General features: G+C 44.9%; 1 protein-coding gene across 2 annotated transcripts in view; it reads left to right on the top strand.

Moving 5' to 3' along the window:
• LOC116986323 (ubiquinol-cytochrome-c reductase complex assembly factor 1) overlaps positions 1-15,165 on the top strand; it is an 88,436-nt gene that overhangs the window by 30,863 nt on the left and 42,408 nt on the right. For both annotated transcript variants that reach the window (XR_004415452.1, XM_033041744.1), the window contains exon 6: positions 12,188-12,296. Coding sequence is in view for 1 of the 2 variants with exons in the window: in XM_033041744.1 (XP_032897635.1) it covers positions 12,188-12,296 (109 nt within the window). In the remaining variant the exon portion in view is untranslated. The remainder of the gene's footprint in view (positions 1-12,187; positions 12,297-15,165) is intronic.

The following is a 15,165-nucleotide window of genomic DNA, read 5'->3' as shown; positions in this document are numbered from 1 at the left end:
GCTGTTCTGGAGAGGCTAGGATAAGGATTGGCGGGAAAGGAAAAGATGGAAAACGGTGAAGACACAAGGAACTGCAGATGCTGGTTTACAACAAAAGACCCAATGTGCTGAAGTAACTCAGTGGTTTAGGCAGCATCTCTGGAGAACATGGATAGGTGACATTTCAGAAGGAGGATCCCAACCAGAAACATTGTCAATCCATGTTTTCCAGATATGCTGGTTGATCTGCTGAGTTACTCCAGCAGTGCATCTTTTTTTTGATGGAGAAAGTTTTTTTTTGTTTGAGATACAGTGCGGAAACAGACCCTTCTGCCCACTAAGACCGCATTGACCAGCGATCCCCGCAAAGTAACACTATCCTACACGCACACACTAGAGATAATTTACAATTTTACCGAAGCAAATTAACCTACAAACCTGCACGTCTTTGGAGTGTGGAAGGAAACCAGAGAAAAGCCACGCGTGTCACGGGGAGAATATACAATCCTCTACAGACAGCGCCCGTAGTCAGGATTGAACCCGGGTCTCTGACACTGTACGGCAGCAACACGACCGCTGCACCACCTTGCCGAAGGTGTTTGGTCTCCAAGGCGTGAATTTGGTTTATTTTCCAATAAAAGGATGTGTCTCTGTGTAATGAAGGGTGCACAGTAATGTAGTACTGCTTGTGATCCCTGGATGTTGCAAACCACTTTGCAGCCAGTGAGGTACTTTTGAAGTCTAGTTGCTGCAGTGATGTAGAGAAACACAGTGAGCACCCACTGTACGCCTCTTATCATCAGCGAACCCTCTTTTTTTTAAATAAAGTAATTAATTACAGAGGGCGATGGTCTGAATGAAGGATTTCTTTATTCTGTCCACTGCAGCATTGTGGATATTTTATGGAAACGCTGAGTAGCGATGTCATTGGAGGTACCAGAGTGTGTTAGAGTCTGGCAATAACAGGAAGGGAGCTAAGTTAACATGAGAGAAATGGCCATTAATCTAATGGGGCTCACCTTAAGTGTGTTATTTCAGCTCCACCACAGTATCAGGCCCCGTTCTCCAAAGAGATTGGATCTTGCTGTTTTTAAAAGTCCTTCAAATTCACGGAGTAGTAAAGGACGATTGAGTGGGCCATAATTGTTTATTTTCTCTCCGTGACTACTTAAGTGCATTTTTTTTTAACTTCTCTGAATCGTTTCCACTTCGCTCTTGCAATACACAAGTGTGTTTTAAAAAAAAAATCCTTCTAAACTATGCACCTGCAAGTGAGTTAAAACTTCACTTTCCAAGTCTGGTGAGGCTGTTAGGTTGGGAGTTTTCATCAGTCTTTGCTTGTTAGCAGTGATCTTATGATTGCCTTTTAATCCTCCCTCCTCCCTCCCTTGTCCTTTTTTATATCATCCATGCACTTTAATGAATGATTGGGGAAAACCTGTTTCTTTTCAGAGCTTTTGCACAGCAGGCTTGGTGATTGTTGTTGAGATGAGTGACTTAAGGAAAAACATTACTAGTGGAGGAATAATGGATAGCTGGGAGTGATTACTAGGTGTAATCTAATCGGGTGGTTTGGATAACTTTATGAGAAGAACCCTGGAATTCCAGGTGCCTTTTCCTGTGTGAATATAATCGTTGGCAATAACTTTTTGTTTATTTTGAAATGTTGTTTTCTCATTAATCTGTAATCGAGTAAGATGATTCAGAATTTTTGTATTGTTAACACGATTGAATTTCCACTGGTCCCTCTTGTGCTTTTTTGGCAGTAAACCCCAGGGATATTTCAGGGTATTTATGATCCAGTTACAGCAGATTTATAGCAGACATAAGGAACTGCAGATGCTGGAATCTTGAGCGAAAAACACACAGGGCGGTGGCGACACAATGACACAGCGGTAGAGCTGCTGAGTTGCTGCCTCGCAGCACCAGAGACCCGGGTTCCATCCTGACCACGTGTGCGGAGTTTGTTAGCTCTCCCTGTGACCGCGTGGGTTGTCTCCGGGTGCTCCAGTTTCCTCCCACATTCCAAAGACGTGCAGGTTAATTGGAATCTGTAAATTGCACCCAGTGTTGAGGATGCGAAAATTAAATGACATGGAACTAGTGTGTGGGTGATCGATGGTTGGCCTGGACCGAAGAGCTTATTTCCATGCTGTATCTCTAAACCCAGTCAGGCAGCATCTCAGGAGCGCATTAGATAGGTGATGTTTCGGTCGGAACCCTTCTTCAGTCTGGGTTAGGATGAAGAATGATCCCGACCTGAAATGTCACCTATTCATGTTCTCTAGAGGTGCTGCGGGACCTGTTGAGTTTATAGATACAGTGTGGAAACAGGCCCTTTTGCCCCACTGAGTCCACACTGACCATCAATACACTAGTTCTATTCTATCTCATCCTACGCACTAGGGCCAATTTACAGAAATGAATTAACCTTCAAACCTGAATGTCAGGGTACCAGAAGTAACCAAAGTTAATCAGCATATTTATTTTCTGGTAAACCAGCATCCGCAGTTCCTTGTAACGTATGATGAGCATTTGACAGCACTGGGACTGTACTCGCTGGAGTTTAGAAGAATGAGGGAGGGATCTAATTGAAACTAACTGAATAGTGAAAGGCCTGGATTGAGTGGATGTGGAGAAGATGTTTCCACTAGTGGGAGAGTCTAAGACCAGAGAGCATAGCCTCAACATTGAAGGTCGTGCCGTTTAGAAAGTAGATGAGGAGGAATTTCTTTAATCAATGAATCTGTGGAATTCATTGCCAGAGACGGTTGTGGAGTCCATGTCGTTGGGTATTTTTAAGACAGAGATTGACAGATTCTTGATTAGTAAGGGTGTCAAGGGATATGGGGGAAAAGGCAGGAGAATGAGGTTGGGAAAGACAGGTCAGCCATGATTGAATGGCGGGATTGATTTGATGAGCTGAATGGCCTAATTCTGCTCCTATGACTTATGAGCTTATGTGTCTATATGGTGTATTGCTCTTTAGAAGCAGCAGTGACCTATAAAATCCCTTAACCCAGTTCCACCACCCATAACATGTTAACACCATCTATCCACCTAGATTCCTTAATACCCTTGCCTAACAAAAGTCTATCAATCTCACTTCTGAAAATCCCTAGTGAGCTGCAGTCTCCAGTTTTATTTTGGAAAGTGTTCCAAATATATTTGAGAAGGGGTCCAGCTGGCTCTAATTTTAAGGCTTTTCCTTCCTTGTTCAGGGCCCTGGATCAAACCCCTGCACACCAGAAGAAATATTTTATCTCCATCCAATTGCAAGTCCTAACCATCCCAATTAGATCATCACTTAACCTTCTGTCTGCAAGGGAAATGCCGCCAAGCTCTATGCAACCGGTCTTTGTAACTGGAACCTTTTTGGCCAGATGGCTTCCCTCTTGTTTGAGATCCACTCACCAAACCTGGTTGAGAAATGATGACTAATAAGCACGGTATTTCTGACTCAAACGGAACCTGGAGCATGCCAGCTGCTTTCTGGAGCAAGGGCATTGTGATTCACTGCGTGTGGATCGGGCTATGCAGGGTAGGGACAAAATACCAGTACTACCCAAGAGCCGGAACAACCACAGTGGGTCAACTGATGTCCTTCTGTGCTTTGAATTATATAATCTTAGAGGGAGGTGCATTTTTAACTCGGTTAAGGCTCAAAGAGCATAACTTGCAGAGTTATTTATGGTCAAAGAACTGAGATGTGGGATTAATTTAAAGTCCATATTGTATATAGATACAGTGGGGAAGCAGGCCCTTCTACCCACCCAGTCTACGCCGATCACATTGGTTCTATGTTATCTCATGTTCCCACTCCCTACTCTACGGAACAATTTACAGAGGCCAATTAACCTACAAACCGGATCGCTGGTTGGCGTGGACTCGGTGGGCTGAAGGGCATGTTTCCACGCTGTAACTCTAAAGTCTGAAGTCTAAAGAGAATTTGGTTATGTTATAAATCAACTCCTGCCTCAAGAATGACCTGGATCTGGTTTGATTTGCTCACCACCTCAACAGCAGATGCTACCGTACTCCATTCTGCATCACGGGATTACACATGTCCGCTTGCTGTTCATACCCTACAGCTTGGCATTCAGCACTCCTCATTCAGTGACGATTGAAAAACAGCGTCTTCCCCTCGCTCATCATTAATGCAGCTGCACCTCAGGGTTGCACAGTTAGCTCTGTGCTCTATCCTCGTTATGCCAATGGCTGTGCAGCTAAGCGCAGCTCCAATGCATTTATTAATTCACCAACCAAATTCATCAACAACGGACATTGCTGTTGGCCGAATTACAGGGGGTGATGAGGCAGCATACAGGAGAGCAATCGAACGCCTGGTTGAGTGGTGCCTGTCCATCACGGGCACAGCCCTCCCCGCCATCAAAAGCATCTCCATGAGGCGTTGCCTCAAGAAGGCGGCATCAAACTCCAAGGATCTCCAGCATCCGGGCCATGCCCTCTTCTTGTTGCTACTGCCGGGCATGAGGTAGAGAAGCCTGAAGTCCAACACCACCAGGTTCAGGAACACCTATTTTCCTACAGGTTCTTGAACTGACCTGCACAACACTAATTTTCCTCAATAATGGAAAACTGCGATGGGCTAATTTTCTAATTGCATTAAACATTTTGCAGTCTTTTTTTTTGCTATCTTGTATCATTTTTGTAGGATTTATGTTTTAGTATAGGAAGATAGACACCAAAGATATACCGTGATAGACACCAAAGATATACCGAAGATAGACACAAAATGCTGGAGTAACACAGCGGGTCAGGCAGCATCTCTGAAGAAAAAGGATGGGTGACTTTCGAGTCGGGACCCTTCTTCAGTCTGAAGGGTTTCGAGTCAAGACCCTTTTTCAGTCTGAAGAAGAGTCTCGACCTGAAACGTCACCTATTCCTTTTCTTCAGAGATGTTGTCTGACCCGCTATGTTACTCCAGCATTAATTGTACCTATACCTCACTGTGCTTGAGTATATGATAATAAACTGATAAAATCCCCATGTGGAAAAATAATTTAATTGCAAGAACAACACATTAGTTAAACATGAATTAATGTAGCAACTTTGTCAAGATTGAACACTTAAAGGTGCTTCACAGGAACTATTAAAATAATAGTGCAGAAACCCTGCACATACAACCGGGACTTGAAAATGGCGCTAAACTGGCGACTCTGTATACTGTCTCAGTGCACTACTGCTATACGCTTGTACTGTATCTGAGATGCTTATCTAAGATGTGGCTAAGTGCTTATGTATAGTGATACTTGAACTGTACAAAAATGAATTTCACTGCAAGAAATAAAGTACCATTGTAACCATTTTTTAAAATTTGAATTAGAAAAGGAAGCTAATAAACATGGAATTGATCAGTGGGAAACGCAGGTTTGGGAGCGATTTCTGAGCTCATGGCTTTTTAAAGTGAGGGTCTGAAAATATGCCAGATTTGTAGTGGAATAGTCATTCAAGGGTGATAGCACCATCTAAATACTGGGAGCAGAAGTCTCAGATGGTGAGAAAGTCGAGTATCATGATGTTGATCAGGGATGACGAATATTAACATTTCTCATTTTTGTCTTCCATATTCGTTTTCTTTGCTAATTTCTCATATGTTTTGCCATCAATGATTTTGCCTGCAGTGATGTTGTGCTATCAATCGTGTTACTCAATTAAAATGTAGGTGTTTAAAGCATCTTCAGTTTTGGAATTGAGTCTTGCTTTGTGACACTTCATTGATTGAAAGACACAGCATGGAAATAGGCCCCTCATTCGATCATCTGTTCATACTATTTCTATGTTATCCCACATTTGCATCCACTCCCTACACACTAGAGGCAATTTACAGAGGCCACTTCACCTACAAACCTACACGACTATAGCCAATTAAACTACAAATTTGCATGTTTTGGGGATGTGGGAGGAATCCAGAGTACCCGGAGGAAACCCACACAGACAGAGGCAGGAAAACATGCAAACCCAGCACTGACAGTATCTGTAGTCGGGATCGAACCCAGGTCTCTGGCGCTGTTAGGCAGCAACTCTACCGCTGCGCCATGGGGCTGTCCATTGTACCATTATGTTATATCATTTGATGAGGCAAGAACAATTAATTGTGCCACTTGTGTACGGTGCTTTATAGCATTATATTTATGATATTCTATAGCATTTTACTTTTTCCAGCACAGTATTACAGAAGTCAGAGGGGGGGGAGATGGAGAGGATGTTGCTACCAATGGTAGAGTCGAGGACTAGAGGTCATAGGCTCAGAATGAAAGGACGTTCTTTTAGGAAGATGAGGAGGAATTTCTTTAGTCAGAGGGTGGTGAATCTGTGGAATTCTTTGCCACAGAAGGCTCTGGAGGCAGTCAGTGGATATTTTTAAGGCCGGAATAGATACTTGATTAGTATGGGTGTCAGAGGTTATGGGGTCAACGCAGGAGAATGGGGTTAGGAGGGAGAGATAGAACAGCCATGATTGATTGGCGGAGCACACTTGATGGGCCGAATGGCCTAATTCTGCTCCTATCACTTATAAACCTGAGGGGTAACTATTTTACACAAAGGATGGTGGGTGTATGGAACAAGTTGCTGGAGGAGGTAGTTTAGGCAACGTTTAAGAAACATTTAGACAGGTACATGGACAGGATAGGTTTAGAAGGATATGGGCCAAACGCGGGCAGGTGAGACTAATGTGGATGGGACATGTTGGTCCGTGTGGGCAAGTTGGGCCGAACGACCTGTTTCCACGCTGTATGACTGAGTAGCAAATCAGCTGCAGTATAAAATCCTGGGAATAATTTAGTTTTCCCATTTTTGGCTTCAGAGACACTGAAAAGCCCAGCATTGGTGGACAATTCCTCTGAATCCGTGAGAAGATGGTTTTGAGCTTCACCTTGAATCATGGCAATCTATGTGATATAGATGGTCTTGCAGGAGGCAACACTTTTGATGCTTGCTGGCCAGTTTCAGAGAGCAGCCTTGGTGCTGTTGGTCAGAAGTCATGTGTAGCCCGGGTGATTAACCAAGGCAGACTTCATCCATAAAAAACATTAGTCAATCAGAGAGCTTTTTATTATTGAATGTCAAGGAACTGCAGCTGCTGGAATCTGGAGTAGAATACAAAGTGCCTGAGTAACTCAAATGTCTCTTACGTTTAAGAGACATTTGGACAGGTAAGTGGATAGGATATGTTTAGAGGGTTATGGGTCAAGCTTAGGCAGGTGGGACTAGTGTAGATGGAGCATGTTGGCCAGTGTAGGCTAGATGGGCTGAAAGGCCTGTTTCTAAGTTGTATGACCCTGACTTTCTCTCCACTGATCCACTGCAAAATCTGCTCAGGGTATGTCTATTTTGGAAAAAAAAGGACACAAAGTGCTCGGGTAACTCAGCAGGTCAGGCAGCATCTATGCAGGACATGGCTGGGTGACATTTCGGGTCTGAACCCTTCAGATTTGGAGCGAAGAGGAAAACATCTTCAAATTAGGAACAAAGAACTGCTGGCGCTAGTTAATACATAAAACGACACCAAGTGCTAGAGTTAAGGGCCTGTCCCACTTCTGCGTCTTTTGCGCGTCATTTACACAACATCCTAAGAATTGGCTGGCGCGTCGTGATGCGCGCATGGCGCATGGTGAGGCGTGGTGGCATATGCAATGACGCACGGTAACGTGCGGCGCCCCAGGATTTTGCAGTGCTCAAAATCCTCGCGCGCCACCTGCGTGACGTATCCCTTGCGCACGCTGACGTAATGATGGCTTAAGCTGACGTACTGATGGCGTACGTGTAGCGCGTGGTGACACATGGTTACACACGATGACGCACGAACATTGCCTATGCTAATTATTATGCGTCACCGTCCGTAACCATGCACGCCCTTACGCCATCGGCGCGTCATTTGAGCGCCGCACCACGTGACCACCCGGGTATAAAGCGCGCGGAGTTTTGAAAAATTTTCACTAGAGTATCTTTGATTTTCACTGGGAAAATCCTTGCCACGGAGATCGGACTAAGTACGAACGATATCGCAAATGGCTCCCAAAAGAAGCAGGGCCCTCAAGAGCACTTGGTGCGCGACTGTCGTACTGCTAGACAATTTTCGCGTGACAGTCACTACCGGCCTGTCGCATAAATGACGCCCAAGTGGGACAGGCCCTTAAATCAGCAAGGCAGGCAACTGGAGAAACAAAGGGTCTCAACCTAAAACATCACTTATCCATATTCTCCAGAGATGTAGCCTGCCTGTCCTGCTGAGTTACTGCAGCACTTAGTGTACCTTTTACAAAGTAGATTTACACTGAAGCGATTTTGCAGTGGATAAGTAAAATGGATTGAAGAGAAAAACAGAACTTGTTCAAAGTAGGCACATCGTGAGTAGATGGTGCAGTGGTAAAATGGATCGGGCAGAGCAGACTTTTATTGTTGATTTATTTAATTAATTCCATTTTAATTCTCCAGCTTCTGTAGTGAGGCTTAACTCAGTCCCTGGAACCGCAGCCCTGAGTGCTATTCCTGGAAGATATGCACACTGCCAATGTCCACCTGAATGGATGCAGCAAGGCACCAGTGCAAGCTCAGCATGCAGCAGTGTCGCAGGTGGTAAATGGCTCCCTCTACTGACGTTACAAAATTCAGTCTCGTTCAGTCCCTCCAGCTGTAGCTTTAAGAACAGCGAGAATGGCTAAAGTCAAAGATAAATCAGGCACCAGACAGTTTTTATGATAGGTGGGATATAGGACATAATTCACAAAAGGATTTGTGTATGTATAATTCCTCTCATGAAGCAGCTGCTTTGGATGCATAGTGATAGAGAGACTGGGGAATTTAACACTAGATATCAGATAACGTTACTGTCTGAAATTCATCTCTCCTTCACAAGCTGCTAACACCGTGCCGACAGCAAGCCTATAGCGGAGTCGGGGGATATGGGGAGAGGGCAGGAACAAGGTACTGATTGTGGATGATCAGCCATGATCACATTGAATGGCTGTGTTGGCTCGAAGGGCCGAATGGCCTTCTCCTGCACCTATTGTCTATTGTGAGTTTGGACTACTCACAACATTGTTCCAACAGATTAATTTAGATTTTTACCACTCTTGATTATCTGTGGAATGCTTTTTCAGCAAATCGGCCATTGATTTGAATGTAGAAAGCTCTTCAATTGCAGTGTAGAAAGGAACTGCAGGTTTATATCGAAGATAGACACCAGTGCTGGAGTAGCTCAGTGGGTCAGGCAGCATCTCTGGAGAAAAAGGATGGGTGACGTTTCAGGTCTGAAGAAGGGTTCCGACCCGAAACGTCACTCATCCTTTTCCTGCCTGACCCGCTGATATCTCCAGCACGTTGTATCTCTCTTCAACTGCAGTGTTCTGATTTTGGCTGATGCTTATTGTAGATGGACACTAGGATCATTATCTCAATGTCTCAAATTCTCAAATAGAACATAGAAATGATGAGTTCAGCACAGGAACAGGCCCTGCAGCCCACAATGTACATGCCGAATATGATGCCGTTAAACTAATCTCCTCTGCCTGCACGTGATCCATATCCCTCCACCCCCTGCATATGCTTGTGCCTGTCTAAAAGCCTCTTAAACACCATTATCGTATCTGCCTCCACCACCACCCATGGCAATGCTTTCTAGACATCCACCACCCTGTGTATGAACAAAAAACCCATCTCCTTAAAACTTTACCCCTCTCACTTTAAAGCTATGCCCTGTAATATTTCACATTTACACCCTGGGGAAACAAGGTTCTGACTGTCTACCCCCTATCTATGTCATTCATAACTTTATATACATCTATCAGGTCTGCCCTCAACTTCTCAGCCTCTCAAGAAAACAATCCCAGTCTGTCCACCCTCTCCCCTGTAGCCAATTTCGTTATTTTGGGATTTGTTATCTTTAGATAGAAATCAGTTTGAATGTAGAAAGATCTACAGTTGTTGCTTTTGACTGATAATAATTGTAGATGCATATTTGGGATCAATATCCTTTTCTCAGATGTTGTCAATGGATCGGTAAAGTCCATCCCTGTCGGGAGATCTATGTTGCCATCCCATCTGATGTATATCAACGCTGTCAATGCAACCTCTCCTTCGTGCTACATTGCTGTAGCACCTCTTCTGACTTAAGGGTGGCCAAAGCATTGTGCAACCAATGAAGGACTTTAGCTTGGAACGTGGTGTGGTATTGATACATGGGATTGGGGTGGGAAATTGCAACCATCACGTGGTCCACCCTGTTTCAACTAATGCAATCAACCTGGCGTGCACAATCAAATAGATCAAGTTGTCCTACAACTTTAGGTTGTGCACGCCATACGCAAGAAGAAGAAGAAGAAGAAGAAGGTACATGTATTACTAAATAACAAAGACCTGAAAATGTTAGGGGAATAATTATCAGAGTGTTGATGTTATTCATTATTGTTGGGAAGAGGGGTACTGATTGATTGATTGATTGATTGATTAAAAGATACAGCATCACAAACGGCTGTGGATGTCAAGTCAATGGATATTTTTAAGGTGGAGATAAACATATTATTGAGTATTAAGGGTGTCGGGGGTTATGACGAGAAAGTAGGGGAATGAGGTTGAGAGGGAACGATAGGTTAACCATGATTGAATGACAGAGTAGACTTGATTGCCTGAATGGCCTAAGTCTGCTCCTAGAACCTATGCGCATGAAGACTGGCCCTTTGGCCCACCGAGTCCACACCAACCATCAATCACCTGTTCACACTAGTTACACATTTTCCAATCCCTACACAATAGGGGCAAATTGACAGAGGTTGAATTAACCTACAAACCTGCACGTCTCTGGGTTGTGGAAGGAAACCGTAGCATCTGGAGGAAACCCTTGCGGTCACAGGGAGAACACACAAACTCTGTGTAGATGGCACCTAAGGTTGGGATCGAACCTGGGCCTCTGGCGCTGTGAAGCGGCGGCTCTAGCGGCTGCGCCACCGTGCCACCACACTGAAATAATCCTAAGTGCCATCGCGTAGCTAGTTAACATAACTGAGTGTGTAGGAAAGAACTGCAGATGCTGGTTCATACCAAAGATAGACACAAAATGCTGGAATAATTCAGCAGATCAGGCAGCATCTCTGGAAAAAAGGAAAATGTGACGTTTCAGATCGGAAAGTCTGACGAAGGGTTCTGACCCAAAACGTTACCTATTCCTTTTCTCTAGGGACGCTATCTGACCCGCTGAATTACTCCAGCACCATCGTAAATGGTGATGTTTCCTTTACTTTAAAGTATAAACTCTGTCAACACAGACACCGCAGGCATGTTAGTGTGAGCCATTCTTGAAATATGGGCTCTGAATGGTGACATCATGTTACACTGAATGTGAGAGTGAGGTCATGTACGCACTACGGGGGCTGGTTCCGCAGGTGAATGCTCCAGATTGTGAAGTCACTGTCTGCAAGTTCCCAGTTGCAGCTTCAAATTAGTAAATGAGGTGTTACATTATGCAGGTAGTTACATTAAAAATTGGCTGAGTAATCCCAAGTGCAGGCAGTTTGGCTGGCCGCTGTGTGCCACGGACTTGGGTCCCTGGAGAGTGTGGCAATGCTGAGACTGCTAGGTTCAATGGAAAGAGGTCCCGAGGTGTGCAAGGTCACTCCTGTGCTGTGAAATGCCCCACTTCATGATGAGATTTCATTCAAGAAACTCAGATCGATCAAGATCTTCCCCAATCCTCTTTGCATCTTCACCTGTGTATGTAACTACATTTGTGAATGGGCAACGTGAGGTCCGTGTATACCATAGGTTAGAGTCATGGTGTCATGCAGCCTGGAATAGGCCCTTTGGCTCAACTTGCTCTACCCAACTAACATGCCCCATCTACACTAGTCCACAAAGGATGGTCAGTGTATGGAACGAGTTGCCAGAGGAGATAGTTGAGGCAGGTACTATCACAATGTTTGAGAAACATTTGGACAAGTTTAGAGGGCCAAACGCAGGCAGGTGGGACTAGTGTAGATGGGACATGTTGGTTGGAGTAGGCAAGTTGGACTGAAGGCCACAACAGTTTCCACACTGTATGACTATGGCTCTAAGCTGCTCCCGAGTCTGGTGGTGCGTGCTTTCAAGCTTCTGTACCTTCTGCCGGACAGGAGCAGGGAGAAGAAGGATTGACGGAGATGGGAGGATGATAGATGTGCAGATGAGTCAAACTTTGTTGTTGTGCTTGCAGGATGTCGTTGGTACGCATGAAGCAGGAAGGCCGAGAGGGCAAGTATATGTGCAAGTACATTGTGCACTCTATGTGGGAAGACCTGGAGCAGCGGGGCAAAGTAATGAGGGTAAGTCAGCAATTCGGCAAGATGGTTTCTCCTGATGTATAACAGATGTGTAAGAAGCATCGCATGACACCTCAGAGTACGCAGTTCATGCGAACCAGTCGCCCCAGTGTGAGATTAATCAAGAAAATAATTGACAATAGACGTTGGGATCCTGTCCTGCATTTGTTCATAATTTCATGAGATCTATGAGCAGAATTAGGTAATTTGGCCCATCAAATCTACTCCACCATTCAACCATGGCTGATCTATCTTTCCTTCTCAACCCAATTCTCCTGCCTTCTCCCTATAAACACCTGACACCCGTATTAATCAAGAATCTGTGGCAATAAACTCCTCAGACTCACCGCTCTCTGACTAAAGAAATTCCTCCCATCTCCTTTCTAAAGGTATGTCCTTTTATTCCTTTATTTGAAAGCTTGTTTAGTTAGTTTAGTTTAAGATACAGCGTGGAAGCAGGGTCTTTGGCCCTCCGTGTCCGCCCCGACCAGCGATCACCCAGGTTCTATCCTACTCACACGAAGGACAATTTTTACCAAAGCCAATAAAGCCACAGGTCTTTGAAATGTGGCAGGAAACCGAAGCAAACCCATGCAGTCACAGTGCAAACGTCAAAAGTCAGCACCATAGTCAGGATCGAACGCGGCTCGCTGGTGCTGTAAGCCAGCAGCTTTCACGCTCTGTCACTTCGTATTTCCTTTGTACGCCGGCATCAACAAAGTACTGGAGTAACTCAATGGGTCAGCCAGCATCTCTGCAGGACATGGATAGGTGTTTTGGGTCAGGAACCATCTTCAGATTGAAGACTACAAGAGCGAAGAAAGCAGGAAGACAGGAGGGGCAAGATACGGTTTGGCAACTGATAGGTGGAAAATAGACACAAAATGCTGGAAAAACTCAGCAAGACAGGCAGCAACTCTGGAGAGAAGGAATGGGTGATGTTTCGGGTCGAGATCCTTCTTCACCCATTCTATCTCTAAAGGGATGCTGCCTGGCCTGCTGAGTTATTCCAGCATTTTGTGCCCATCTTCGGTTTAAACCACCATCTGCAGTTCCTTCCTACACAACTGATAGGTGGTTACAGGTCAGGGGGGATTTGATTGGCAGATGGTTGGACAAAGGCCTGATATGAAAAGTCAAAAAAATATCTTGACTAGAAGAAGCGTGAAATTTGCAGCCAGAGGAAGAAATATAGGTGGTAAAAGAAGGGAAGGGAGGAATGGGTGCGCATCCAGGTGGGGCAGAGGGAAGAGACGGGGAGCAGAGGGGGTGGGGGTGTAGTAGGGAGGTCTATTCCCCCTACTACAATCAGTCTGAACTAGGGTCATGACCTGAAACTGCCTATCCATGTTCTCCAGAGATGTTGCCTGATTCACTCCAGCATTTTGTGCCTTTTTGCAATCCTGCACTCCATCGAATAAAGTCCGACCCTGCTCAACCTTTCCCTATAGCTCAGGGCCTCGAGTCCTGGCAAAATCCTCGTAAATCTTTTCTGCTACCTTTCCAGCTTAACTGCTGGAGTGACTCTGCGGGTCGGGCAGCATGTCTGGAGAACATGGACAGGCGACGTTTCGGATCAGGACCCTTCTTCAGACTGAAACGTGTTCTGATCTGAAACAGCACCTATCCAGACTCTCCAGAGATGCTGCCTGATCCGCTGAGTTACTCCCACACTTTGCGCCTGTTTTTGTAAACCAGAATCTGCAGTTTCTTGTATCTATGGATACAAGAATCTTGTATTCTTATGTCCTTGAATAAGATCACGCCTTATTCTTCTAAACTCTTAAGAGATACAAATCCAAACTGCCAAGCCTGATTTGTTATTCCTTTGTTAATAGTCTCATGAATGTTCATTTTCAGGGCTTATTTTTCTTGGTCAGCTGCTTGTAGGAAAGACGTATTCTCTGTGTCCTGTCATAGAACATAGAACAGTACAGCACAGAAGCAGGCCCTTCAGCCCACAATATCCATGTCAGACATGATGTCAAGCTAAACTGATCTCCTCTGCCTGCACATGATCCAGATTACTCCAGATCCATGTGCCCATCGAAAAGCCTCTTAAGCACCACTATCGTATCTGCCTCCACAACCAAACCCAGCAGCTACTACTATCTAAGTTTTTTTTTTAAATGGCCTCGTGCATCTTCTTTACATCTTGCCCCTTTTACCTTAAAGCTATGTCCTCTAGTCTTTGATATTTCCACCCAGGGAAAGGGGTTCTGACTGTCTAACCTATCCATGCATCTTGTAATTTTATATACTTCTGCTGGTCAGAAAGTTGTCAGGTTTAGGCCGGGCGCTTCCACCTTTGCCCAGTCAGTGCACTCACTGAAGGCAGAGAGAGGCATCATCACAAGCTGGCAAGCACAAGTGTAAAACCCACCAACTCTCTGCAGCTGAATGAAGGGTTTGTTCTCTCTGAGCAGTCCACTCGGGACTGGAACCAGTGCACAAAAGGTCACTCTTCTGCACTCTAAATACTCGTGGCTTGCTTCATTTCAAAGAGATATCTGACATATCTCCCCAACATGGAAGTAATTTCATGATAAATCTGGGAATTGATAAAACTCAGGTAAAATTAAACACGTGTACTGATATTCCTCATGTAGACACAAGGAACAACAGATGCAGGTTGACACAAAGGACACAAAGTGCTGGACTAACTCAGCAGGTCAGGCAGCATCTCTGGAGGATATGGATAGGTGACGTTTCGGGTTGGGACTTTCTTCAGGCTGATTGTGGTCGAGGATGAGGAAGCTAGAAAGAGTTGGGGGGGGTGGGGCACAAAGCCTGGTACGTCTTTAGACTGGAGAAGAGTCCCAACCTGAAACTTTGCCTATCCATGTTCTCCAGAGATGCTGCCTGACCCAAG

This window comes from Amblyraja radiata, chromosome 23 (assembly GCF_010909765.2).
Source record: "Amblyraja radiata isolate CabotCenter1 chromosome 23, sAmbRad1.1.pri, whole genome shotgun sequence".
Taxonomy (NCBI): Eukaryota; Metazoa; Chordata; class Chondrichthyes; order Rajiformes; family Rajidae; genus Amblyraja; species Amblyraja radiata.
This window is presented reverse-complemented; position numbering and strand designations above follow the sequence as displayed.